General features: G+C 48.6%; 1 protein-coding gene across 1 annotated transcript; it reads left to right on the top strand.

The window, feature by feature from the left end:
• The first annotated feature begins 7743 nt into the window (after positions 1 to 7743).
• FGF6 (fibroblast growth factor 6) lies at positions 7744 to 24656 on the top strand. Its single transcript, XM_004279016.3, has 3 exons — positions 7744 to 12705; positions 13625 to 13728; positions 22754 to 24656. The coding sequence occupies exons 1-3, from the start codon at positions 12360 to 12362 to the stop codon at positions 22928 to 22930; spliced, it is 627 nt and encodes a 208-aa protein (XP_004279064.1). The 5' UTR covers positions 7744 to 12359; the 3' UTR covers positions 22931 to 24656.
• Positions 24657 to 26070: the final 1414 nt, after the last annotated feature.

The raw sequence follows: 26070 nt of genomic DNA, 5'->3' as shown, positions 1-26070 counted from the left end.
TTACTCTATCACAGTTCTCTAGTTTAGAAGTCCAACACAGGTCTCACTGGGCTAAGGTCAAGACGTCCGCAGACCTGCGCTCTTTTCTGGAGGAGATGAAGGACAATCTATTTTCTTGCCTTTCTGGCTTCTAGGAGCCACCCACGTTGCTTGGTTCATGGCCTATTCTCTTCATCTTCAAATCCAGTGATGTTGCATTGCTCTGTATCTTTTTTCTGTAATCACATCATCCTCTGACTCTTGTTCTGCCTCTCTCTTCTATGTTTACGGACCCTTGTAATTACATCAGGCCCACCTGGATAATCTTGGATAATCTTCCCACCTCCCCAAATCTTTCATTCAGTCAGGTGATTTATCATAACAGTGAAATAAACAATAATATCAATAATATTAAGGTCTTTAATTTAATCACATATGCACTATCTCTTTTGCCATGTAAAGTAACATATACTCAGGTTCCGGGGATTAGAACATGGACATCTTTGGGGGTGGGGAATATTATGCGGCCTACCACGTTTGTGGATTGTTCTGGCACCATTTCTTGAATTACCTTGGCATCTCTGAGGAAATCAGTTGTTTTTACATGTGTGAATCTATTTCTGGGCTGTATTCAGTTCCATTGATCATGTGTCTGTCTCAAGCCAATACCACACCCTCTTGATTTCTGTAGCTTTAAAGAAGTCTTGAAATCAGCTGGTGTAAGTTTTCCAACTTTGTTGTTCTCTTTCAAAAAAACAATTTAGCTATTCTAGGACTTTTACATGTCTTATAAGTTTTAGAGGCAATTCATCAGCTTCTGCGAGAAGCCCTCTTTTCTTTTTAACAGGTTTATTGAGGTATAATTTGCATACCATAAAATTTATTCATTGTAAGGGTAAAATCCAGAGTTTAAGTACTTTATAGAGTTGTACAACCAACACCACAATTCAATTTTAGAATGTTTCCATCATCCCTAAAAGATCCCTCATGTACATTTGCTATAACTCCCCTTTCCAACCCCCAACCCCAGGCAACCACTAGTCTTCTTCTGTGTTTATAGATTTGCCTTTTAGGGACATCTCAGGTAAATAGAGTCATATAATATGTGATTTTTTTTTTCTGGCTTCTTTCATTTAGGATAGTATTTTCAAGGTTCTTTTATTTTGTAGCATGTTTTGGTACTTTGTAACAGTTTATTGCCAAATGGTATTCATGTTTTGTTTCTGCCTTCACCAGTTGATGGACATTTGAAGGTTTCCACTTTGGGATAACTGTGAATGATACTGCTACGAGCACTCATATACAAGTCTTTCTGTGGACATATATTTTAATTTCACTTTATGTTTAACTTTTTGAGGATCTGCCAAACTATTATTCAAGGCTGCATCATTTTACATTCCCACCAACAGTGTTGAGGGTTCCATGTTTTACCAGACTCTCACAAACTCTTGTTATTATCTGTTTTGTTTTGTTTGCTAAAGTCATCCTGGAGGGTGTGAAGGATTATCTTGTAGTTTTAAATTGCATTTCTCTGACAACTAATGACCTTGAGCATCTTTTCATTTGCTTTTTGGCTATTCATATATATTCTTTGGTAACATCTACTAAAATCTCTCGCCTATTTTTAATTGGGTTATTTATCTTCTTGTAATTGGTTGTAAGAGGGCTTTATATATTCTGGATATAAGTTCTTTATCAGATATATGATTTGCAAATGTTTTTCCAAGTCTGAGGCTCCTTTTACTTTTTTTTTTTTATACAGTAGGACCTTGTTGTTTATCCATCCTATATATAATAGTTTACATCTGTTTCTTTTACTTTCTTAATGAAAGTAAAATGAAGCACAAACACATTTAATTTTGAAGAAGTCAAATTTATCAGATTTTTAAAGTTAACTTTTGCGTATGATGTGATGTTGTTCTAGAAGAATTCATGTTCTTACATATGGACATCCAACTGTCTCAGAACCATTGTTGAAAAGATTACCCGCTCCCCCCACCCCGACCCACTCCAGCCACTGAATTTCCTTGGCCACTGTGTCTAAAATCAACTGACCACAAATGTACAAGTTTATTTCTGGACTCTCAGTTCTGTTCTATTGATCTATGTTTCTATCCTTATGAAAAAGATTTATTTAAAAAAAACTTACTAGAAATCGAATCTTGCAATCAAGATGGTAAGTTTTAAAATCAAGAACTTCTCCCATTTTGTTCTGTCTCAAAAAGGTTTTCCTTTGGCTAGTAGGGGTTTTTGCATTTTAATATAAATTTTAAAATTACATTGTCCATTTCTGAAAAAAAAACAGTTGAAATTTTATAGCGATTACACTGAATCTATCACTTAGGGAAGAATTGCCATTTTAATAACACTGAGTGTTACGATCCATGGTCGTGGAATGTCTACCCATTTATTAGCTCTTTAATTTCTTCCAGCAGTGTTTTGTCTTTTCAGTGTACAAGTCTTGAATGTCATTTGTTAAATTTATTCCTCAGTACTGTATTCTTTTTGGTGGTGTTGTTGTGAATGGAATTATTTTCTTAGTTTCATTTGCAGGCTGTTCATTGTTAGTACATAGAAATACAATTGATTTTAATACATAAACTTATGGAACTCGCTTATTAGTTTTAATACTGTTTTGTGTGTTTTTTTTTAACTTCTTTAGATTTTCTACCTACAACATAATGACATAATGTCATCGGCAAATACAGTTTTAGTAGCTCCTTTTCAATCTCAGCACCTTTTACTTTTTCTTGCCAGGTTGCACTGGTTAGAACCTCCAACGGCAATTTTTTTTTTTTTTTTTTTTTTTTGCAGTACGCGGGCCTCTCACTGTTGTGGCCTCTCCCGTTGCGGAGCACAGGCTCCGGACGCGCAGGCTCAGCGGCCATGGCTCACGGGCCCAGCCGCTCCGCGGCATGTGGGATCTTCCCGGACCGGGGCACGAACCCGTGTCCCCTGCATTGGCAGGCGGACTCTCAACCACTGCGCCACCAGGGAAGCCCCTCCAACGGCAATATTGAATGGAAGTGAGAGAGAAAACATGTTTGCCTTGTTCCTGATATTAGGGTGAAAGCATTCAGTCTTTCACCATTAAGTATAAGGTTAGCACAGGTTTTCATAGATACCCTTTATCAAGCTGAGGAAGTTCCAATTTATCCTTGCTTGTTCTGAGAACTCAAAAGCTGAGGTCATTGATTTGAGATCTTTCTTCTTTTCTAATATAGGCACTTAGTGCTATAAATTTTCCTCTAAATACTATTTTAATGGAATGCCACACATTTTGGCAAGTTGTATTACCATTTTCATTCAGTTCAAAACACTTTTAAATTTCCCTTTAGATTTCTTCTTTTACCCATGGATTGTTTAGAATTGTGTTATTTCATTTTTAAAACATTTGGGGATTTTCCAGATATTTTCTGTTACTGATTTCTAATTTCATTGTTGTCAGAGGACATACTTTATATGACTTGGATCCTACCATCACTTGTTTTCTGGCCCATACCCTAATCTATCTTGATAAATGTACTATGTGCCCTTGAAAATAACAGTATTCTGCTGTTTTGGGATGGAGAGTTTTATAAATGCCAACTAGGTCAGGTTGGCTGATAGGGCTGTTCACGTCTTCTCCATCCTTACTTATTTTCAGTCCCCTTGTTCTGTGAATTGTTGCAAGACAGTATTGAAATATTTGCATGTAATTGTGGATTTGTCTATTTCTCACTGTAGTTAAATCAGTTTTTGCTTCATGTTTCCTGAAATTCTAATGTCAGGTGCATAATAATTTATGGCTCTTATGTCCTCTTAATCAATTGCCTTTTCTCCATTATGAAATGATCTTCTTTATTTTTTATGCTATTTTTTGACATGAAATCTACTATGACTGACATTAACATAGACATTCCAGCTTTATTTTGATTTATTTTTAATGAATTTGTATATTTATAGTGGGTTTTTCCTAGGCAGCATCCTTTGAGTCATGCTTTTTTTATCCAATGTGACAATCTCTACCTACTAATTGACATACTTAAACTTTTTGCATTTAATGTGATTATTGATACAGTTAGGTTTAAATCTAACATATTGCTATTTGTTTTCTTTGCTCTTTCATTTTTTTCTTCTGCCTTCTTTTGAGTTAACTGAGTATTTTTTAGGATTCCATTTTAACTCATTTGTTAGCTTATTAGCTGTAACTCTTTGTTATTTTTTTTAGGGTGTATAGGGTACATTTTTGACTTACACCCTACCTTCAAGTGATATTATCCTACGTCACATACAGCATAAGAACCTTATTGCATTTCTCTCCTCCTGGACTTTCTACTATAGTTGCCATACATTTTATGCAATGTACATTCTACATATATTATAAATTCAAAGATAAAGATAGTTGATGGATTAAACACAAATAATAACAATAATCCATCAACTATCTTTTAAAGAGATTTAAATAACAAATTTAAAAATCTTGTGTTTTTGCCAACATATTTACCATGCTGGCGCTCTTCATTCCTTTATGTAGACCCATACTTTCACCTAGTACCATTTTTCTTCTCCCAGAAGGACTTCCTTTAACATTTCTTGCAGTGTGGGTCTGCTAGTTATAAGTTCTTTCAGCTTTTGTTAGCTGAAAATGATATTATTTTTCCTTTTTTTAAAAAAAAGATGTTTTGCTGACTATAGAGTTCTAGATTGACAGTGTTTAAAGTATTTTAAAGATGTTGGTCCACTGTCTTCTCATTTGTCATATTTCCTATGGGGGGAAAAGAAAAACTGCTGTCATCCTTCCCTTTGTTTCCTGTATATAATATGTGTTTTTTCTTTGGCTGCTTTTAAGATTTTCGGTTTGTCACTGGTTTTCAGTAATTTGATTACGATTGCCTGATAGTTTTCTTTATATTTCTTGTGCTTGGGGTTTATTGAGCATCTTGAAACTGGGACTTTATAGTTTCCCTCACATTCAGAAAAATCTCAGCCATTATTTCCTCAAATAATTTTTGTCCCTTCCCATTCATCAGAGGCTCCAACTCCACATATATTAGGGTGCCTGAATGATGTTCTGTACAGTTTAAAAATTATCTTTTCTCTCTATGATTCATTTTGCATAGTTTCTATTATTATGGCTTTGATTTTACTAACCTTTTCTTCTGCAATGTCTAATCTGTCATTGATCCCATCCAGTGCAGTTTTCATCTTAGGCATTGTGGTTTTCATCTCTAGAAGTTCAGTTTGGGTCTTTTTTATATCGTCTGTGTCTCTACTTAACATTGTTTATTTTTTCCTTTAGCATTTGGAATTATAATAACTATTATAAAATAGAATTATAATAGCTATTTCAGTGTGCTTATCTGATAATGCTAGCATCTGTGTCAGTTCTGTGTTAGTTTCTACTTTTAAATTTTTTCTCCTTATTATGACTCTCATACTGTCCTGCTTCTTTGTATGACTGGTAATTTTTTATTGTACGCCAGACATTTGAACTTTGTCCTGTTGGGGTCCGGATAGTCTTGTATTTTTATAAATATTCTTGAGTTTTTCCGGGAGTGAATTTAAGTTACTTGGAAACAGATTGATCCTTTGGGATTTTTCTTTTAATATTTGTTCGGTATTAGAGCAGCATTTGGTCTGAGGATAACCATCTCCCACTATTAAGGTGAGACCCTTGTGAGTACTCAAACCAATGTCCTGTGAATTATTGTATATTTCCCTCTGTCTGGTGGGAACAGGAGCTGTCTCCAGTCCTATGTGAACTCCAGCTACCGTGCTGTCTAATTCTTTGCGGGGAGTCTTTCCCCAGCCTTGGGTGGCTTCTACATGCACTAATCAGAACTCTGCTGATCCCTCAAGGGGGCTGTCCTCTGCATGTCTCTGAGTTCTCCATGCATTCTCTCTTCTCTGGAATTCTGCCCTGAAAACTCTCTTTGCCTTGGTCCCCTCAGTCAGCTTCCCCTCCTCAATTCACGGTGTCTACCAGGCTCCACCTAGGTTTCTCCTCCCTGTGCCATGCCTGAAAACTCTCTTAAGATAGTAAGTGGGGCAAGTGTAGGATTCACCTTGCCAACTTCTTAGTTCTCAGGAATCACTGTTTTTTCTTGCCTGATGTCTACTATCTGGAAAAGTGTTGTTGGACTCATCTTTTCCAGTTTTTTAGTTGCTTGGATCAGGAGGTTAAATCCAGCTCCTGTTATTGCCTCTTGGCCCGAGTAGAAGTCTTGACAATGTTGGGGAGAGTCCAGAGTCTTACCCCAGATCCCATTTACCTCCACTGCTAAGGTGTGGCTCTTCTGTGCTCTCTACTGAGAAAATCTAGTGCTCTCCACTCTGACTGGTCTGAACACACACAGCCCAGTGTGAGTGTTGGAAGTCATTCCGCTTACAGCTGTCTGGCAGGGCTTTTCCTGGTTTCATGGAGTTTCACCCTATACTTGTGTGCCTTAGTATCCAGCAGTAGACTTAAGGGAGGATGCATACCGATCCCTGGAGCTCTTTCTCTACACACTGTCTCTTCTTTGGTACGTGATCCTGCAAATGCTGCCTGCCTCATCCTCCCCACACTCTGGTCTCTGTATCCTCAACTCAGGGGCCTGTAGGCTTTGCTTAGGTTCTTTCCTGCTCTGTGACCCAGAAGGTACCTCCATGCAGAAAGAAAAGGTGACCCTAGGGTCCATCTCGTTTGTTTCCTTCCTTTCAGGGGTCACGGTCCTGGGCTGCCTGTCACCAGTATCTAAAAATTTGTTTCATCTATTTTTCCAACTTTCGCTTATGGGAGCACAAGGCCAGTACAAGTTTCTCCATCACAGTGGAAGCCGATGTCACCAGTGTAACTGTTTTTTTTATGACAGAAGGCAAATCGTAATATCAAAAGTGGTTTTTCAAATGAATATGCCCCACCAAAATTCTGATCACACCTCCACAGAGGGCTTGGAACTTGTTTGAGAATCACTCATCTAGTGAAATCCACAGATTCAAAGCCTTTAATTCAATACCATTTATTCAAATATTTCATGAACCTTATTATGTGGCAGGTACTGTGCTAGGTTCTGAACATACAGAGACGAATGAGGCTCCATTGCTGCCTCCAAGACTTCACTATCAGAACGATTACCTAATCAGATTATTACGGTATAAGCCGGTAGAGGTAGTGATAGAGAAACATGCAAAACATTAGTGAAGGGGGGAGGGGGGGAGGGGAGACAGAGGTACCAAGTCCAGCTTAGGGACAGGTGGAAAGTTGTCAGGGATTGCTTCCGGAGGTGACATTTCAGCTGAGTCTTTAAAGATGGGAAGCAATTTGCCAGGCAAAGAGAGGACAGCTTGAGCAAAGACACGGAAGCAGAAGCAGCACAAAGCGTGCCCAAGAGCCACTGGCCATTCCAGCAAAAGTTCCCAAAGAGGGAGAGGCAGGGGATGGAGCAAGAGAGGCCGGCAGAGGTCAGGACGTGCAGGGCCTGTCCTGCCGCACTGGGGAGCCTGCCACCGAGGGCTGAGTCTTTTACATAACTCTGTACGGTGGCTGGCAGGGTGCGCTCCTGCCTCAGCCCGCAGCAGGTATTATTCGATGATGATCATGAAAAGCAAATCTGAGAAACCTCAAAACTCTGAGCCAAGCCAAGATCCCTTACGTTCCCGGGTTCCAGAAAGTTATGTGACTCCTCTTCCCCTTTGCAAATTCAGCTGAGGTGTTTGGCCCTGGTGGTCAACCCACCCTGAGGTGCTGCCTCCTTGGCAGTTGGCTCACGCTCTAGGCTTGTATATGAGGCTGGAGAATAGTCAGGGGGAGAGGGGAGAGGGCGGGGGGAGAGAGAGCGGGTGAGACCCAGAGAGAAGAACGAGAGAGAGGGGGAGACTGGGAGACACAGTAGGATGGGTTTCAGACTGAAGGGGGTCGATCAGGAAGCACTTGAACCCACGGTGGTGATTTCTGGGGTGGAGAGGATGACATGGCCCCTCCCAGCAGACTCTGCAAATCCTTGGACAGCCAGGCCACAAAGCTGTGCATCCAGCCTCACCCCTCCCCAGCAGAGGACGGCTGGGAGAGGAGCAAGGTCTCTAGTCTGAACTTAGGCATCGAGACCACGGGTGGGCTAGCCCCAGCAGAAGTCTATTTGCCTGAGCTTTGAGGGGCCCCCTGAGAAAGAACCCATCCTGGAGCAAAAGGGAACCCATCCTATGGGCTTGGCCCATAACGAAGATTGGTCCTCTGCAGGCAAGGAGTCTGAATATAAAATCCCAAAGAGGAAATCCCCAGGGCACACGTAGCTCTGGTCAGACATTCCTCTAACAAGCATCACTATAGGAAGGGACAGAGATACTCGTCCTGGTTTTGAAACAGAACATAAAGCAGCACTGGCTCCCTGAGGGCTTGGGGTCCTCAGCTTTGGAAGGAAAAGAAATACCCATCAGCGGCCCAGCAGGAGGTGGAAGGCTGGTGGATGCGGGTCCTGGCAGATGCCCTGTGGTGGTCCCAGGCAGTGCTCACCCACATGCATGAGGCGTGCTCTGGACTTCTAGAAATAATTTGGGGCCACTTATAGTGGGGTGAAGCTCCACCTAAGCTGGTAGAGGTCAGAACCAGGGAAACTTGGATTAGACTTCTAATGGGGTCCCACTTACGTGGGTGAGACCTGGGGAGAGCTGAGTTCCATTAGGAAAGTGAAAAGTAGGGACCAGCTAGCAAGGTAAGACCTGACCCCTCCCACAGAAGTGCAACCTGGGGACCTTTGTTCTGGAAACGTTTTCTCTTGAATCTTCCCACTTGTAGCAAGTGTCACGGGCCCTAAATGTCAGCTTTGGACAGGGTTCTTCCTAGTCTCTCCCCTCTGCCCGTGGCCATCTCAGACCCATCAAGACCCCTGATCAAACGCTACCTCTGAACACCAGGTGTGGGTGCATGGGTGTCTGAGCGAGAGAGTGGGAGAGAGCAAGTGAGGCGGCAGCCCCATTGCCCAGGCAGCTCTGAAAGACCGAGGTAAAAGACAGGAAGACGCTAAACACAGCTATTTTATTGTCTACCTGATAATTTTCTGTAATTTCCAAATTACTTTCTGTAATTCCAAAAAGGCAAATGTTGGGACTTCCCTGGCGGTCCAGTGGTTAAGACTCCACGCTTCCACTGCAGGGGGCACGGGTTCGATCCCTGGTTGGGGAACTAAGATCCTGCATGCCGTGTGGTGCGGCCAAAAAATAATAATAAAATAAAAAAGAAAGAAAGAAAAAGGTAAATGTTACTTTTTCTAAATTAAATGTAAAAAGTACAAATAAGCAGTACTTTTCACAAGTTTCTGTGCTTTCCCTATGGTCACTCCTGAGGTGTTTGAAGTTCTTTATGTAATAACCAGCAGGCGTAGAAGGCATCCTGCCTGGTTGTGACAGAAGCCGTTCGGCTGGGCAGGTCAAACTTGACCAATGTCTACCGCGTGGTACCCCACTTGGGGACAAGGACCTGTTGTGGAAGGAGACGGACATTAGCATTTTTCCCTGCTCACCTCCACCGACTCTCAGCTCATCCAGAGAGAGTGATTGACAGCCCCAAAGGCTGCTGGACAACTATTTGAAAGAGGGGTCCACAGAGAGGCCTCCTCCACCTGTTACTCTTTTCTCTATCACTTCACATCCATAGGGGTCCCTAAGCCCCGGGAGAAGGGTCAGGTGCAAATCTGGTAAACCAAGAAGCTCTAGCAGTTGTCAACTTAATTAGTCTTCAGGAAAAATCTATGGATATATGAGCACAGTGGAGTTGCTATGGAGACAGACCCAGGAGGCGCATTTAGAACAGGGCCTCATCACATCACCTGATAAAAATAAGACCCAGGCTTTTTAATAGAATGAATTACTTAAGTTTTATATTTAACAGGGGACAATACCAAGGCTATTACTGGTTTTCAGAATATTTTAGGAATCCGAGCTGCCTGCTTCTGCATATGTTGGCAGCCATCATAGTATATGCTTGGCTGGCCAGCATTTAGGAACAGGAAGGCCACGTGTCTCTCCCATCCTTGAGATGAGAGATGGTCCTTCTCACTTTGGGCTTGTCCTCCTTTAACTGGGTGAGTGATTTTCAATGTGTTTCTGAGAAAAGACTGTATTGTGCTCTGCATTGGCCCCTTGCATGTATTGTTGCTGATATATAATAACCCTATGTAGTAATGGTCTCATTTTGCAGATGAACAAACGAGGCTCAGAGAGGTTCAAAATTTTTCCAAGGTCACACAGCTAACAAGTGATGGAGTTGGGATTCAGAGCCAGGCGTCCCCCATTCTGAAGCCCTTTGTTTTATAAGATGACAACCACGATCTCTGCCTGAAGAATCTAAATGAATCTAAAGAGAGTCACTATTTTTGTTGATATTTGACACGGACCTTGTCATGGTTTAATCTCTCCTCCAAAGTGGTCCCACAGTGGGTGGGTTCCAAGAAGAAATCCGCAGAGATTCTGACCCCCTGCTGATGAGCACCTCTCCAATCATTCAAGGCAAGTGTTCATTTCAGACTAACTTCTTACCATCCAACAGGCTGCCAGGCTGCCTCTTCCTTAAGTCAGAACACCAGCATCATGAACACAAGATCCCAAAGTGAACACGGGTAAGGGAGTGTCTCCGCTGCTCTTGCATGCAAGAGAATGTAAATGTATGAAATCTAGCTGGAAATCCAACATGACGGTTCTTTTTTTGACAGTTTGCCTTTGGATTATTCAAGACCCCCCTACTTTGCAGAGAGATGCTTTCTTATTAATTATGTTTTTTTTTTTTTTACTAGTTTTCTAACGAAGGCCTACCTATGCCCATAGGGTGCCAGTCTTTCCTTGTTGTGGGAAAGATGGTGCTGGTGATGATAAAGCTGGGTGTGAGGTAATGCAGGTGACAGGGAGGGGAAAGGTGGTAGGGAAGCTAGGGGCCCAATGGTGAGGGCTATGCTAAGCAGAGGTTCGTATATTCCCTCCCCAACTCCCCACATTTTAGCAGCTGCAGGTAATGAGAGAAATCCCCTGGGCTTCAAGGGATCTGGGCAAAACTGACATGCCAGGCTTGGTGGAAATCCTAAGCAAGACATCAATCCAATGGACCAGGCAGAGGGGCAGAAGGCAGGTAGACTCCACAGACTGGAGGCCGGGACCCAGGCCAGGGCAGGAGCTTGGAATCAGAGCGGAGGGAGCGAGGTCTCAGGGCAGGCCCTGAGCAGTGTGCCTTCCCCAGGCTGCCCACAGCCTCCAGCACGGGCGCTGGGCGAAGCAGCCTGTGCTGTTGAAATAATGCCGTGAGGACCCTTGGCATGTAATGAGCTCAGCGGACTCCGTGCAAATCGAACTTCTACATCAGGCCATCGCGCGGAGGTTCAAAGCACAGGCTTTGGGCTCAGGCCGGCTTTATACGTTCTGGCTTTGCCACTTACCAGCTATGGTTACCCAGCACCTAAGCTCAGTCACTTAAGCTCTCCCCACCTCAGCTTCCTCATCTGTAAAATGGGAATGAATGACGTCAGTCAGATGCCAAGGGTGAGCCCAGATAGGAAAATGGCCAGTGGCCATGGCAAGGGCCAGATGCAACTCCCACCCTGTTGGCTGGGTGAATTCCATGCCTGGGACGGAGAGCACTAGACCGCCCCTAGCCTTGCCTCCCTCCACGATCCTCAGGACCCTTGGATACCGCACCCCCATCTCTGTCCTCTCTTGCTAAAGGGGTTCAGCCTTTCAGCATCCCCCCAGGCTCTGTGGCCCTCAACCATGAGCTCTTTCCATGAATAGGGTAATGCGTGTGCCCCGGTCATTGCCTGCCACCAAGACTGCCCCACCCCTGTCTTTACCCTTTGCCCTCTAAATGAGGAAGCCAGCGCTGCCAGGCCAAGAACTTCTGCCCAATTTGGGTCTTGGGTGGCCTCTGGCCTCCCTCTTCCCCGGGGCCCCTGGCCAACTCCTCCCTCCCCTCAGGGATGCTCGCTGCTCACTTCATTCCTGCTTCATAGTTGGAATGACAGTGGCTCCCAGCATCCCTGGGTGCCGGGGGTCTGGGGAGGCCGCCAGGCCCAGCAGCAGGTTAGTGTTACAGCCCTGGATGAGTGAGCCAGGCCAGCTGACGTCAGGGTGATGAAGGGCGGCGGGGCGGGCCAGGCTGCTGAACTATAAAGATAGGTCAAATCAAGCAGAACCAACTCGGGTCGGAGTGAGCGGGCCAGCTAGACCGCGTCCCCAAGCCATGGTCCGTACCGGCCGCGGCTCAGCCCGGGTCCCTCTGCTCCAGACCCGAGTGCCCAGAGCAGGCTTTCGTTTCATGTCAGCAGCCTTCAACTGCCTTCCAAAAATAAGCCCCTGCCGCCATGCGGAGGGGAGGAAAACAAGAAGGGCGGTATTTTTAGGGCCATTAATTCCGACCACGTGCCTGAGAGGCAAGGTGGATGGCCCTGGGACAGAGGCAGCTCATCACTATGTCCCGGGGAGCAGGACGTCTGCAGGGCACGCTACGGGCTCTCGTCTTCCTCGGCGTCCTCGTGGGCATGGTGGTGCCCTCCCCTGCGGGCTCCCGCGCCAACAGCACGCTGCTGGCTTCGAGGGGCTGGGGCACCCTGCTGTCCAGGTCTCGGGCTGGGCTGGCTGGAGAGGTTGCTGGCGTGAACTGGGAAAGCGGCTATTTGGTGGGCATCAAGCGGCAGCGGAGGCTCTACTGCAACGTGGGCATCGGCTTCCACCTCCAGGTGCCCCCCGACGGCCGGATCAGCGGCACCCACGAGGAGAACCCCTACAGTGAGTGCCGGTGGCAACCGGTTGGGAAGCTGGGGGCTGGGGCTCAAGCAGGGATAAAGGATGGAGGGGCCTCGCCCTGGTGCCTGGAGCCCTGTTATGAAGGGGGAAGCGTTATTCGTACGGATGCCCATAAGCTTAGCCACTGCCCCTGACTCGCTTTGACCCTGCCTCGTGCAGGCGTAAGTGTGCTGAGGTCCGAGCATCCTGGTGTCTTCTGCCATCACCCCACAGAGCCCCTGAGGCACTAATTCCTTCAGCATTACGGGCCCAGCCAGGGCCTTGTAGGACCACAGGGAACCCCCAACCTGGGGGAGCCATGAAACAAGGGTTGGGAGAACCGCTGAGGATGCTTGGACCGAATTAGACACATGCTGTTTTTTATTTAGCTTTTCTCTCTGAGAGGAAACGCAAGTTGTTTGCAAAATTTCCAGCTGAAGCACATCCTTTTTTAATTTCAACTTGCCCCCTCTGTCCTACAAGTTGATGGGTTGCTGCCTAGATGGGCTCTCCCCAGGAGGGGATAGGGCTGCAGGATCCAGTGTTTGCAAGATTAGATGTTGAAACATGAGGAGTATACATTGTTAACAAAGCTAATCAGAATTCACTTCCTTTACCCACGTCAGGGATGTGGTGTGATTAAGCCCAGATTCAAAGCTGACTTTAGGTAGATGCCTAAGTGGCCACTGCGAACTCTAACTCTGACGTCAGAACTTTCCCCTGCAGAGCTGGATTTGTAGCAGGACTGGCCGAGCCTGGCAGCCGATCTCCTACAGTGAGATCAAGGGTGGAGGTGATGGAGGGTCTGACTTTCTAGAAGCAGGGGGACGGGCCTAGATGCCCTTGGAGGGTCACCTTTAGGTTGGCGTCCTGCTCTGATCTGCACAAGCCTGGGGTAATGCAGCTCCCATTTCTTTGTCAGGCCTGCTGGAGATTTCCACAGTGGAGCGAGGCGTGGTGAGTCTCTTTGGGGTGAAAAGTGCCCTCTTCGTTGCCATGAACAGTAAAGGAAGATTATACACCACGGTGAGTTCATCAGGCCAGGGGAAGCTTCAGGCTGTATGAGGCCTGAAGATTACGCAATTGAAGAAAATAATGCAAAATCTTGAAGAGGGGCGTGAATGTTTATCTAGAATGGGTTGGGGGTTTGCTGTGGAAGGAGCTGGTGCGAGTGAAGGGCTTATACCTTCTTAGCTGCACGGTGAGTCAGCCTGTGCGCTGGACCATGTCTTCCCTGATCCCACCCACCGCCCCTGACTCACCTTGACCTTGCCTCAGGTGCAGGCTTAAATGTGCTGAGGTCGTTTAAGACAGAAACCGTAGCTCAGAGGGCTTCTGGGTCCGAGGGAAACCCACGTTCTGGCATCAAGCTGTTTGTCCAGGCTTACGGTCAGGTCCTGAGCAGGAGAGGCCCAGAGAAGCAGGCCTGTCTTTCAGCCTGGGCACGCTGTTCCCACGGCTCACCCTCCGAGGCCCCCAGCCTGGAGCACAGCAGAAGGAGAGGACACGAAGCTCTTTTCCTCGCCTTCATCAGTGCGTGGACATTTTACTTTAAGGTTTTAAGTCCTCTGGTCTCTGATCCCAAGAGCTGGAGAAGCATCCTCCCCTAGGGGATGTAAGACTCTCTTGGCTGGCCCCAGATCCCACCCCCTGCCTTCTCCCATCTCAGGTCATCCCTGGCGGGGCGGGGTGGGGGGTGTCAATGCTAGCACTTTGGTTAACCTCACCAACTTCCATATTTACCGAAATCTCTGACCTCTCTGACCCCCTCGTTCCTGGGTCTCTCAGCCCATAATTTGGCATATTGCAAAATATGGGCTGGGAAAGCATCCCTACGAAGGCAAAGAAACTGGGTGTTCTTTCGGCAGAAATAAGGTTAGAAAGGAAGACCTCTGAGCCGTGGTCAAGGAATAGCAGAGTGGCCATTTATGGGGAGGGTTTGGAGGGCTGTTCTACCTTTGCGTGGGGACAGACAGGATCCGAATGTGAACAGGGGTGTCTGGGATCGGTGCTGGGGTCCAGGGAGGCTATCCCAACAGACCAGGGCTGTGAAATACCCAAACGGGGTGCTCAGGTGGCCTCGGCCTGTGATCTGCAGTGCTGACACCTCTCCATTTGGGCTCGGTTATGTGGAGACAAGACATGCATTAGAATCAGTGGGCCTCTGGAGACAAGCGCTGGAGGGTAGGCAGGCGGGAGCTGGAACTAGGGTCCTGGTCTGTACCGCCAAATGCTCTCCTCCTTCTGGCCTGCAGGCATCACCTGCCGAGCCCGGAGACAGGTTTGCACACAGCCCCGATTCACCTGAGACCTGGGAGAGCCAGGCTCCCATCTGCAAAGTGAGGATAAAGGTCAGATGCACCTCTGGGGGTGCTGGGGGATAGTGTGCTCAGAAGACATCCCCAGGGCGCCTGACAAACAGGAGGTGCTCAATACAGGGGAGTCATTTATATTGTCTGAACACTGCCATAGGGTCTGCACCCCTCTTTCCTAGAGGTGGGTCTTGTGGGAGGACCGTTTGCATCCACATCGCCTTGGTAACTTGTTAAATGTCCAGATCTCTGGGGGCCTTCCTCAGAGATGCTTAGTCAGTAGGGCTGGAATGGGGACCTGCAAATCGGTTTGTTTTTATTTTTTAAGTTTCCCAGGTATTTCTGAGGTGCAGGCAGGCTAGGGACCACCAGGCTACCTGGCTTTCCGAGGGCAAGGAATCCTCCCTGCCCCAGGGTTACACTAGCGCTGAGGGCTGCTGGGAGATGAAACAGCCATGAGATTGGGATTCTCAGACGCCCTTTTCACTGCTCTCTGCGTATGTGATGGAGAGGACGAAGCAGCTGGAACCAAGGAGGCCCTGGTGCAGTAAGTGTCCGCTCTGTGCGGCGGGTCGCCCCAAAGAGCCCCTTCCCTGCAGCCGGCGTAGTGCCTGGAATCCCACTCGTTGCAGAGCCAGGAACGGAGGCTGTTGGCTCTGGGGTTCTGCGCAAGGTGAATCTTTTGGAAGCACAAATTACATCAACCCTTATCTCTGCCACCTTCACTAACAAGCTATTTAGTATTTTTTTCTCCTTATCCTGAAAGAAATTGAACTGTGAGCTGGGGAAAGGGTGCAAAGAGAAGGTCAATGCCTCCACTTCCCACTTGACACCTGGGGTCCCCGTAGGAGAAGCCGGGGAGGCTGGGAACAGGGGACCTCACAGCGAGAGTGCTGCAGGTGGATAGAACGTTCAAGGAGCACGAGGAAGGGGGCAACTCTGAAGTGTGGGCTGACCCCTGATGTCGGTGATGCCCCTGACCCCTCACTCCTGGGCAGATGACTTCAAAGGGGGTCCGCAGGGCTCACTAAAGGAGAGGAGTCCGGAAAACGGGGGCTTCCGTAGGAGAAGCCCCGCCCACGGTCTACACCCCAATCCCCCCCCACACACACACACACCCGGGAGCATCTGGCCCAAAGGCACCTTCTTGGAGGCGGAGATTGCCCTCTCTGGTGCCCCGAGCCCGGGCACCAGGTGCTTCTGAACCACCTATCCACTCCCTGCTATGCCCCCCAGGGGCCATTATCACAGTCTAAAATCCAATGCCCCCTGATCCAAAGAGCTGGGAAAACTCCCACTGGGTGATGATTTCATTCACACTATTCCCCTTTAAGCCCCAAGACCTGCCTCCCCTCCCTGTGGCTCAGCTGCTATGGCCCCTCAGTGGGGTTTCTCCTGGGGGGAGGGGAACCATGCTGGGGGGGAAGGAGGGGGGAGCAGGAGCAAGGTAGGAAAATAAGAGCCAGGAAAACCCACCTAGGTGCCTCCCGCAGGTCTCATCCCTTGGAAAGAGGGGTGCAGAGCCTGTGGCAGTGTTTCGACAGTGTAAGTAGCTCCCCTGTACTGAGCACCTCCTGTCTGTCAGACGCCCCGGGGGTGCTTTCTGAGCACACTATCCCCCAGCACCCCTGGGAGGTGCATCTGGCCTTTATCCTCACTTTGCAGATGTGACCATGGGTCTCCGGGGTCTCAGGTGAATCAGGGCTGTGTGCAAACCTGCTTCCAGGTTTAGCAGGTGATGCCCGTAGGCCGGCAGCAGAAGCGCACCTGGTGTGCAGACTAGGAGCCGGGTTCCAGCTCCTGCCCGCCCACCCTCCAGCTCCTGTCTTACTTCGGGCAAAGTCTGTGACCCTCTCTGAGACCAGACCTCTCTCTGCTCTCTCTGATGTGGACCGAGGCAGGAATCAGTGAGTTCCAGTCTCCTTGATCTTTTTAAAATTTAAAAGATAAAAATCAAAGGTCTCCACCTGGCAGTGGTTCTGTGAGAATCCCTGTGCTTTAGAATCAGTTATGCTTCTGAGCGATTTTGGTTTTACTAATTATAACTGTGTCTCCATCCTTTTCATCAATAGTACTATGACAACTGGCAAAGCACAGCATTTGTTTCATCCACAGAGGCCGTTGACCGTTACCTAGGACGTTACAATTGGGGAGGGGAGGACCAAGTCTTTCCCTCGCTCAGTTAGCTGCACCCCTCCCCTAGAGGAGAACGCATTCCTGAGGGGATGAGGCAAAGGGTCCCTGGTGTTAGACTATGTGGAAGGGCCGGGAGATGGGACCCCTGAGCAGGGAGGGGCTGGTGCTACAGCGAGGGGCCCGGGGGACCCTGCAGACGGTCTCACAAACAGCTTTGTCTGCAGCCCGCCTGCTACCCAGAGCGATACAGGAATGAGGAGCCATGATAGGCCTGGTGGAGACATCTTCAGATACTTCTAAATTGCCCGTGCGATTGTGTGTTAGGAACGGGGATTAGAACAGACAGATGTCTTCAGAGCCGGGAGATGTTATTTCTCCATTTCAGCTAAGGACCAAAAAAGTAGCAGTCAGGGACTGCAGGAGGAAAGGGTCTTAGGACAAGGAGTTTTCTGGTTTTTTCTCACCACCCGCCTCCTTATCCATCCACACCCCTCCCCAGCTCCCATGCACACACGCAGCCAGGAGTAACGGGAGCAAGTGGCCCAGGGCAGGCCTAGAAGGAAGAACTTTAAAGATAAAAAGACACTTTCATTAGTCCGGGTGACCTACTGACCAAAGACAAGATGGGATGGATGTCTGGTCCACCGCAAACTCTAAGGGGCATTTCCGCCAGAGGTAACTCACGCCGAGAGACACCCCTGTATGTACCCCCTGCAAAACGCCCTTCTCCACTGCGAGAGCTAAATGCTTTGAGTTTGGGTCCTCATAAGTCTGATTAGACCTATGTGGAATTGAAGACATTGTCATGCTGGGGCTTGGGACCCGGCAGGCCCAGGCAATGTGATCTGGGGGAATTCTTTTCATTTGTTCAAGTCATAATATACGGTAGCTGCTTTTATTAACATGTCGTTCGCTTGGCTTTTCTCGGCAGAGCTCAGGAGCCAACGTTCCTGAGCCATGAGACTCAGCGCAGGGGCACGAATGGAGAGATGAATCGAGGGGCTGGTCCTGATGCCAGCTCGAGCATCCGTGTGGGCAGTGGAGCATCGGGCTGCAGGGAGCAGGGCCATGGTCTTGGCCTCGCCCCCAGCCGCGTGGCCACCTGAACACCAAGGATGGGGTGGAGAGGGGTGCGGGGAGGAACGGGCAAGGGCGAGGTAGAGGGGCTTCCATAGCAAACTTCACCCATTTCTCCTTTCTCACTGCAGATGGACACAGAATTCGGGGGAAGGCTAGGGACGTGAGGTAGGCTAGGGGAAAGAAACAGAGGTCAGAAACTTTTTGAAAATGTGGGGTTGGGGGTTGAATAATCAAAATCTGACGATCAGAGAACAAAGCACAGTGTATATGCAACCACTGTCTTGCACATTTAAACAAATGTGTTTTAGGAGACTCAGACCTTAGCAAAGGCTGGATTCTTCAACTGGACACATTCTAGATCAGAGGATCGGGGCAAATGCCCTGAGTTTCTGGTCCCAATCGCTCAATTCCTCCCCCTCCCCCACCCCCACTCCCCCCAGGTCCTTCGCCCCAAGATCTGCATTCCTCTCTAGAGTTTGCAAACCACACGCGAAAACTCTCCCTTGACCACCATCCAGATCAGAAATGAAGTCTCCTGGAAACTGGTGGGCAGGGTGCTCTCCAGGGTCATAAACAGTTAGAACAGAGGGGGGAGAAGCAGGGCATGGACAGGGGGAAGGACAGGACCCGGGGGAGAGAACAGACCAGTCTCTGATGCAAAGGTTCTCTCACTCCATTTTCTGGCCCATCTTCTATCCTGAATTCCCTTCCCATTTTCAATAATCTACTAACATGACGAGGTAATACATGGACGTGGTTTAAGGGGGAAAACGTGCAGAAGAATATGCCACGGAAATGAAGTCTCCCTCTCACTGTTGTCTTGAAGCCACCCAGACCCTCCCCAGAGCAGCCACTGTTGCCAGGCCCTGTGTACCTACCGTCCCAGGAAGTCCCAATGTCCCTGTGCATGTTCTCACACTGGCCTCAGTTTTTAAAACCACACGAACCGGGGCAGACTAGCCACACAATTTGATTGCTTCTTCACGGAACAACATGCCTTGGAGACCGTTTCAAATCCGTGCGCAAGGAGGTTCTATTTCTTATGGCCGAGAGTATTCCATTGGGTGGCTCTCCCATCACCGAGCTAACCACTGCCCTCCTGGTAGACACTTAGGTTGTTTTTGGTCTCCCACTATTACAAATGATGCCGCCGTACGTGACTTTTGTACCTGAGTGGGAGTGAACCAGTAAGATAAATTCCTAGGAGTGGAATTCCTATCCAAAGCTGTAGTTATTATTTTATTCTAATAAATATTGTAAAATTTCTCTCTATAGCGGTTATAACAATATACGCACCAACAGACAACAAATGAGAATTCCTAGTCCCCTTGCCCTCATCAATGAAAGCCCATTGTCAAACAGTGTTCTTTTTGCAACCTGACAATTAAAAATGTGATCACACAGTTATGGTTGATGTTTCTCTGTTAGGCACATGTTCTTATGTTTAAATGCTATTTGTATTTCCTTTTCTGTGAACTGTCTGTTCATAAACGTCCATTTTTCAGTGAGTTCGGGGTTCTGGATATAGTAGCAAAATTCCATCTATTGCAAAATATATTACAAAATATAATGCATTGTAAATATTTTTAATCCGGTTTGCTATTTATATTTTTATTTTGTTTAACGTGATTATTCTATTCCAAGCAGAAGTCTAATTTATTCATCTTCGTTTTTAAAATGCCTTCTAGTTTTTTGTGTCCTACTTAGAAAGACCTTTCTGACTTATTTTAAGGTTCTCTTCTCTTTCTCTCCCTTATTTATTTACTTACTTACTTACTTAATTATTGCTGTGCCCACGCGTCTTGTGGCGTCTCAGTCTCCCCACCAGAGATTGAACCCGGGCCTCTGCAATGAAAGCCTGGAATCCTAACCACTCAGCCACCAGGGAACTCCCCTTAAGGTTCTCTTTTTAACATTTAAATCTTTGTTCCTTTTGGAATTTATTTTAGTGTTAGGAATAAAATCATACATCAAACCTTATTATTATTACTATTATGATGATGATTATTAAAGATAGCATCCAGTTCTTCCAACACCCCGTTTCGCCAGTGATTGGAAATGCCACTTGTATGTTATGTTCATTTCAGATCCACCTTTATTTTATGTTCCTGTTTGGATTTCCTTCTGGACTGCATTTTGTTAGTTGATCCACACCAGACTATTAATCCATGTATCATTGCTTCTACTCAACTTTTACCATTGATCCCAACTTTATTTTTCCCTTGTGCTGTTTCTCCAGAGTTTTGCCCATCGACAGCCTTAGGTCCTGTGGCTGCCCCGACCCCCCCATGTCCAGAGAGGCCCCAGGGGTGCGGGGCCGGAGCCCAGTCAGCTCTGTACCCTCCTCCCCCAGGCTCACCTCCTACTGCCACTCAGGCAATAAATGCAGGACTTAGAAGGTAAATTGTCCTGCAACCCACAACAAGTTTTACAGGAATGATGATTCTGGGTAAGACAAAGTCTTTTAGTGCTTTTAATTTAAACTAACTCATGAATCAATTGGAGAAGCATCACTATGGCAATACAAATTATTTTTTATTTTACTGTGTGCCAGGCATTATACCAAGGACTCTCCATGCATTATTTCAATGAATGCTCCCTCCAGGGCTAGGACGGAATTATTCTCACTGTTCCCATTTTACAGATGAGGAAGCTAAGGCTTAGGAGGTAAAATCATTTGCCAAGTTCACACAGCTATGTAAGAGGTGAATCGTCACATGCTCTTTGCCTATTTTGATGAGTTTTTTTTTTCCTACTTTGGGACATTCCTTTCTTCATTCTACAAGTGTTTTTGAGCACCCATAACAAGGGAGATGAAAACTTGTGAAAACAGAGCTTCCTGGCATGGTCTTCAGAAGCCAGTTGATGTGGCTGGTGGAAGCTCGCAGGGTCATCTCAAGCAAATTAACGTCACAGGAAGGTGCTCTGTACACAGTAACCCAGGGGCGTGAGCGGGAAAGGGGGGATGCGTTCATTCAGCTGGGGCAGAAGGGACCAGCGACTGGTACTACCCGACGTGTTTCCTAAACAACGCCGCCTGTCCCTTGCCAGCTCTCGCTGCATCAGAGAGAAGCCACCCCTGCAGGGGCATCCGTGGGTGGCTGTGCCGTTGCAATTAGACCATCATTCATTCAGCATCACGTGCTCAACAGGACACAGTCCTTGTCTCAGGGAGCCGGGAGTCCCCTGGGATGGTGCACTGTTTTCCGTGCTGCCGGACTGGTCCACTCGGAGCCCCGAGGAGCTGGCTCATCCTCCTCCGTTCATAACAGGAAGAGGCTCTCGTCCACCCTACGGCTGACAAGGCCAGGTGCTCATAGTATAATTCCTTTTAAGAAGGTCAGGCGATACCCCTAGCACAGCCGCTTAGCCACTGAGTGGGTTTTTTATAGCCGATGGCCTCAGTCGGCAGGAAGGAGTCGGGTGTTATGCTCAGCTCTGTTTCGGTTTCATTCTACATTTCTTTAATGACTAGATCCCAGGCCTCCTGGCTCCCAGGGAGCAACCCCCATCGGAAGCCCAGAAACCCCTCCAGTCCGGGGCAGTGACCCGGGTGGGCTTGGGAGGAAGTGGCTCTCTTTTCTAGGAATAAAGGAAGACTTGGGTGATTTATTGGGGCTGAACTTGTTGATGTGTCCTTGGCACTGCTGGTCACAGAGGGAACCAGGTTCTTTCCCCCATGAAAGTTGCTGCTCCTCGCCACCTCTGTCCCTGCCCTTCCCTGGTGACCTGTGGACGCCCAGGAGGCACTGGGCGTGTTGTTCAGTGAAGAAACAAGGTTCAAGTTGTGTGGCGCGTTTGCTCCAGTTCGTGTGGTGTTAAAAACTGAGGCCAGTGCCCCCCATTCTAGGCTCAAAGTCAAAATCGAGAATGGGCCCCTTTAAGGGGCAGCAAACTTGGCCCTTAAACTGGGAGAGACAGGGTGAGGGAACACAAGTGGAGAGACAGTTACCATATTAAACAGATGCGCTGGGAAGGACTTAGGAAGCCATGCATCTCGCCCTCCACTCGCCGCCCCCGCCCCCCGCAAACGCTCCGCAACCATATGGTTTGCAGAAAAGGGAATCAGGCTGGGAGGGGAGGCGCCTGCCCCAAGGTCACACAGCTAGAGCCACCAGGCAAACCCCAGCTCTCTATCCTGCCGCACTAGGTCCTCTCGCAGTGGACTTGAGAAAACAGCTTCTTTTATCCTTCCCTGGTCCTTTCTCTGAATAAACCATCATCCCTGTTCTTGGGAGAAAGTGTCCGGGACTGGCAGTCAGGAGAACCCCCAGCCCCCTTGTGACACAGGCTGTCCACCCCCATCCCCGGGCCTGGGCTTCCTCATCGTGAAGGAGGGGAGGTGAGGGGGGACCACGAGAGCTAAGGCTCCCCTGTTCTCAGCTTCCATGTTTCTGCTCACCCAGGATGGCCCAGGGCTCCTGGAGGCTGTCTGACATGGGAAAGCGAGGGACCCACCGCAGACGTGCCTGCTGGGCCTCACGTATCGCTGATGCTCTTCCGTTTGTCCATTTCTCTCACAGCCCAGCTTCCAAGAGGAGTGCAAATTCAGAGAGACCCTCCTGCCCAACAATTACAACGCCTACGAGTCAGACCTGTACCGAGGCACCTACATCGCGCTGAGCAAATACGGACGGGTGAAGCGGGGCAGCAAGGTGTCCCCGATCATGACCGTCACTCACTTCCTCCCCAGGATATAAGGACCCTGAAGGAAGGCTCACAGGTGGAAAGCAATGTCTTTTCTGTTGGAATTTTGCACAAGTGAACAATCCCCCCCTCCCCCCATGCCCCCCTATTCGGGCTCCTTTTATGCCTGGGGGGACCTGAGTCGGTTCCCTTGGCCACCGGACCCCATGACACGTGACCCACCCAAGCGAGGGGTTGCAGCCGGCATCCTAGAATGGCAATGGATCCCATGCTCTGACCTCATCTGAGGAAAGACGGTCCAGAGACACTTGGGGGGTGGGACCTTGGGCACAGGAGAAGGCAGGGAGGAAGCGTGTGTGTGTGCTGGTGCATATCTGTACATCTTGGTATATATCGTCAGAACCAAGGCATCTCGGAACAGCAGGCTCCTTCCTCCCGGGGTCATCGCTTCAGGAATCTGCCTGCAGGAATGTCACCTGTCAACCCAGCAGGATTGACACGTGCTCCCATTCTGCCTCTTTCCAATCACCTTTCCATTCAGAGGCCACTGACTGCGCGGGTTGCATGGAGGTGGGGGCAGCAGCTGTCCTCTAAGTGCAGGGAGGGCAGGGTGACAGGCAGTAAGATTTAGCTGCTGACCAGGAGTGGGCAGGTACTCCGGGCATCCTGCGTGTGAGGGCTCTGGGGACACTGGGACACATCGTCAGGGAGGCTGGGGGAGAAGGGATCCCCCTCTCGGAGGAAAGGGTAGAGCAGCGTCTCTGGCAGGGAAACCTGCTCGAAGCAGCGGGAGAGACTGAGTGTTCTAGAGAGAGCCTTTCTGCCTGGAAGTCAGTGCTGCGCGTAGCTCGAGAACAAGCTGGGGCCAGGCTGCCTGCCCATAATTTTTCCTCACCTTGAACCAGGTCTTATTTTAACCTCAGATGACAGGGATCCTAATAATGGCAACCTCTTTGGCGAGGGGTGAGGGGGTACAAAATAGGCCACGAAGGAAGTAGAGAGGCTTTGGACTACAGATGCTAATTCCTTTCCAGCAACGTCCAGGAAACTCACCCAAGTTCTCATCTGATACTCTCACTTCCTTCTCGGGCGTCCTCTGCCACATGCGCTGGTGCCTGGGCGCAGCGGAATCGGGCATCGTGACCTCCGGAGTTTGCCCCCTCTGACCCCCCTACGGTAGGAGAGGAGTGATAATCCCGTGAAACAGAGCAGCCAAGCTGAAACAGCTCCTTGCCGTACCATGCCTCCTTGCCTCCTGTCCTTGGAGAGTATTTAAAGAAGAGGTGCCCCAAGCGACTATAAATGTTGTCCTCCTGGAGCCTTCAGATTCCTGAACCATTGGAACGTTCCTAAACCTGAAACAAGAGAGACCCGTATCAGAGCACAGATATTTTCAGTGTCTGTGGCTTTGCAGAATGAGCTGACACCCTCTGCGACTCTCGGGGGCCCCAGCCCGTGAGACAAGCCCTCATCTGCTGCAAATACCTTCGCCTTCGACATACCTCTCTATTTGCAGAGGTGGCCATCTATAGATTGACCTGAGATGAGCTGAGGATAGAGGTTGGCAATCCAAGGAAGAGACGCCCTACTGGCTGTCTCCCCGCCTGGCACATATCAGGGCAGGTGCATGCTGGGGGAGGAAGAAAAGGCTGCACCACGGGGGGCGAAGACGGAACGGACAGTAAGAGCTCAGGACGAGAGTGGTGAAACCTTGGATAGAAACTGGACCGAGTTGAGGTCTTGGTCAAGCAGAAGGGGGAGAAAATTGGTCCATCTTGACTGTTGAGAAGATTTCAAGTGTAGGTCTGCTTGGAGGCAGGGGACAAAGCTGATTGTTTTTCAGGAGGTCTTGTCCTGAGTAACTGGTCTTTTTTAACAGGGTACCTCAGAAACAGATGCTCTCAGGACCTGACCTGCATGTCAGCTCCAGCTGAGACGTGGTGGGCATGTAGGAGGGCTGGGTGGACAGATGGACCGCAATCTGGAGAGGAGAAGAAAGTCACAGGTCCCAAACCATTCATTCCCTTCTTCCCGGGTCTTGAGCTCCCTTGCAGGAGAGACTCTTCTAAAGAGAGTCGAGAGCCTTCGAATGGTTAGATCTTTCCTGCAACTCCCTAAAGGCTTATAAAAGTGCCCAGATCCTGACCAGGAGTTTCCCCAAATGTCCAGTCCCATCTCTCGTGTTAGGAGTGAGAATGAGAAACTCTGAAATCCCAAAGCCAGCCGGGCTTGATACCCGTCGCTCTAGCATACGGGTTGTCTAAGGTTGGCATCGCTATGGGCAGCTGGGCATCTGTTCTCACTGGTACCAGGGCCCGTGCTGTACCAGTGGGTCCATACTTTGAAGGTCACCTCTGGAGGTAGGGACGCATCACTGAGTGTTTCAAATCCTTCCCATCCAAAGGAATTCTCCCAGGGCTTTCTCTTTGACCTGTGAGTGACTTAGACTTAGGAAAAGTCCATCCCCATCCGCAGAAGTGGGTTACGGGGCGGGAACACAGTGAGATCAGCACAGGTGTGCAGAATCCTCTCCTAGCTGATCCCCATCTGAGTTCTGAACTCACCTGTCAGCCCCATCGGACCCAAAAGGCTGCAGAAGAGGTGGCAGAAGCAGGAGAACAGGGGTGTCCCCACCTTCCCGCTGAGGATGTACTAAGAATGACTTGGGTCTTCCCTCCCTCCCCCAGATCCTGAGCTTTGACCCTGGTTCATAGAGTTTTGTAGATAACTGGCCTCTCTTCCTTCCTGAACCTTCTCTAGCAGCTCCATGCAAAGGTAGGGCTCCAGGAGCCCAGAGGCTGCCTTATTCCCTCTTCAAGAGCAAACGATGAAGAAGAGAGCAACACACGTGCACCCCTTGAGATGGCTTCCCAGCTGGGACGAGGTTAGCTCAGAACAAACTGGGGGCCCAGGACCACAAAGAATCGGCACCGTCCTCGCGGGGCCGTGGATAGAGCTCAGAGGAAACCAGAAAATGCCCTGCTAGTTCCTGCTGTTGACTACAGTGACCATTTGCTGCCTTCTAAGCCCTTCCCTCCCCGCTTCCCAGATGGGTTTGCACCTCCCTGGGAAAGCAGCTTATAGCTTTGTGATGGATACCCTGCGGTTCTCCTTCACAGCCTCCTCTCCGCCCCCATGTCCCCTGCACCTCCTGCGCACATAGCCCAAGCCCCTGGTCAGAGCCGTTCTATGG

The sequence above is a fragment of the Orcinus orca genome, chromosome 11, assembly GCF_937001465.1.
Source record: "Orcinus orca chromosome 11, mOrcOrc1.1, whole genome shotgun sequence".
Classification (NCBI taxonomy): Eukaryota; Metazoa; Chordata; class Mammalia; order Artiodactyla; family Delphinidae; genus Orcinus; species Orcinus orca.
This window is presented reverse-complemented; position numbering and strand designations above follow the sequence as displayed.

What these genes read in the sequence shown, in the direction of transcription:
- FGF6 (XM_004279016.3), top strand. Translation starts at nt 12,360, where the DNA reads ATGGCCCTGGGACAGAGGCAGCTCATCACTATGTCCCGGGGAGCAGGA. An exon ending in CCACGAGGAGAACCCCTACA is followed by an intron (nt 12,706 to 13,624) that starts GTGAGTGCCGGT and finishes TTTCTTTGTCAG; the next exon opens with GCCTGCTGGAGATTTCCACA. An exon ending in AAGGAAGATTATACACCACG is followed by an intron (nt 13,729 to 22,753) that starts GTGAGTTCATCA and finishes TTTCTCTCACAG; the next exon opens with CCCAGCTTCCAAGAGGAGTG.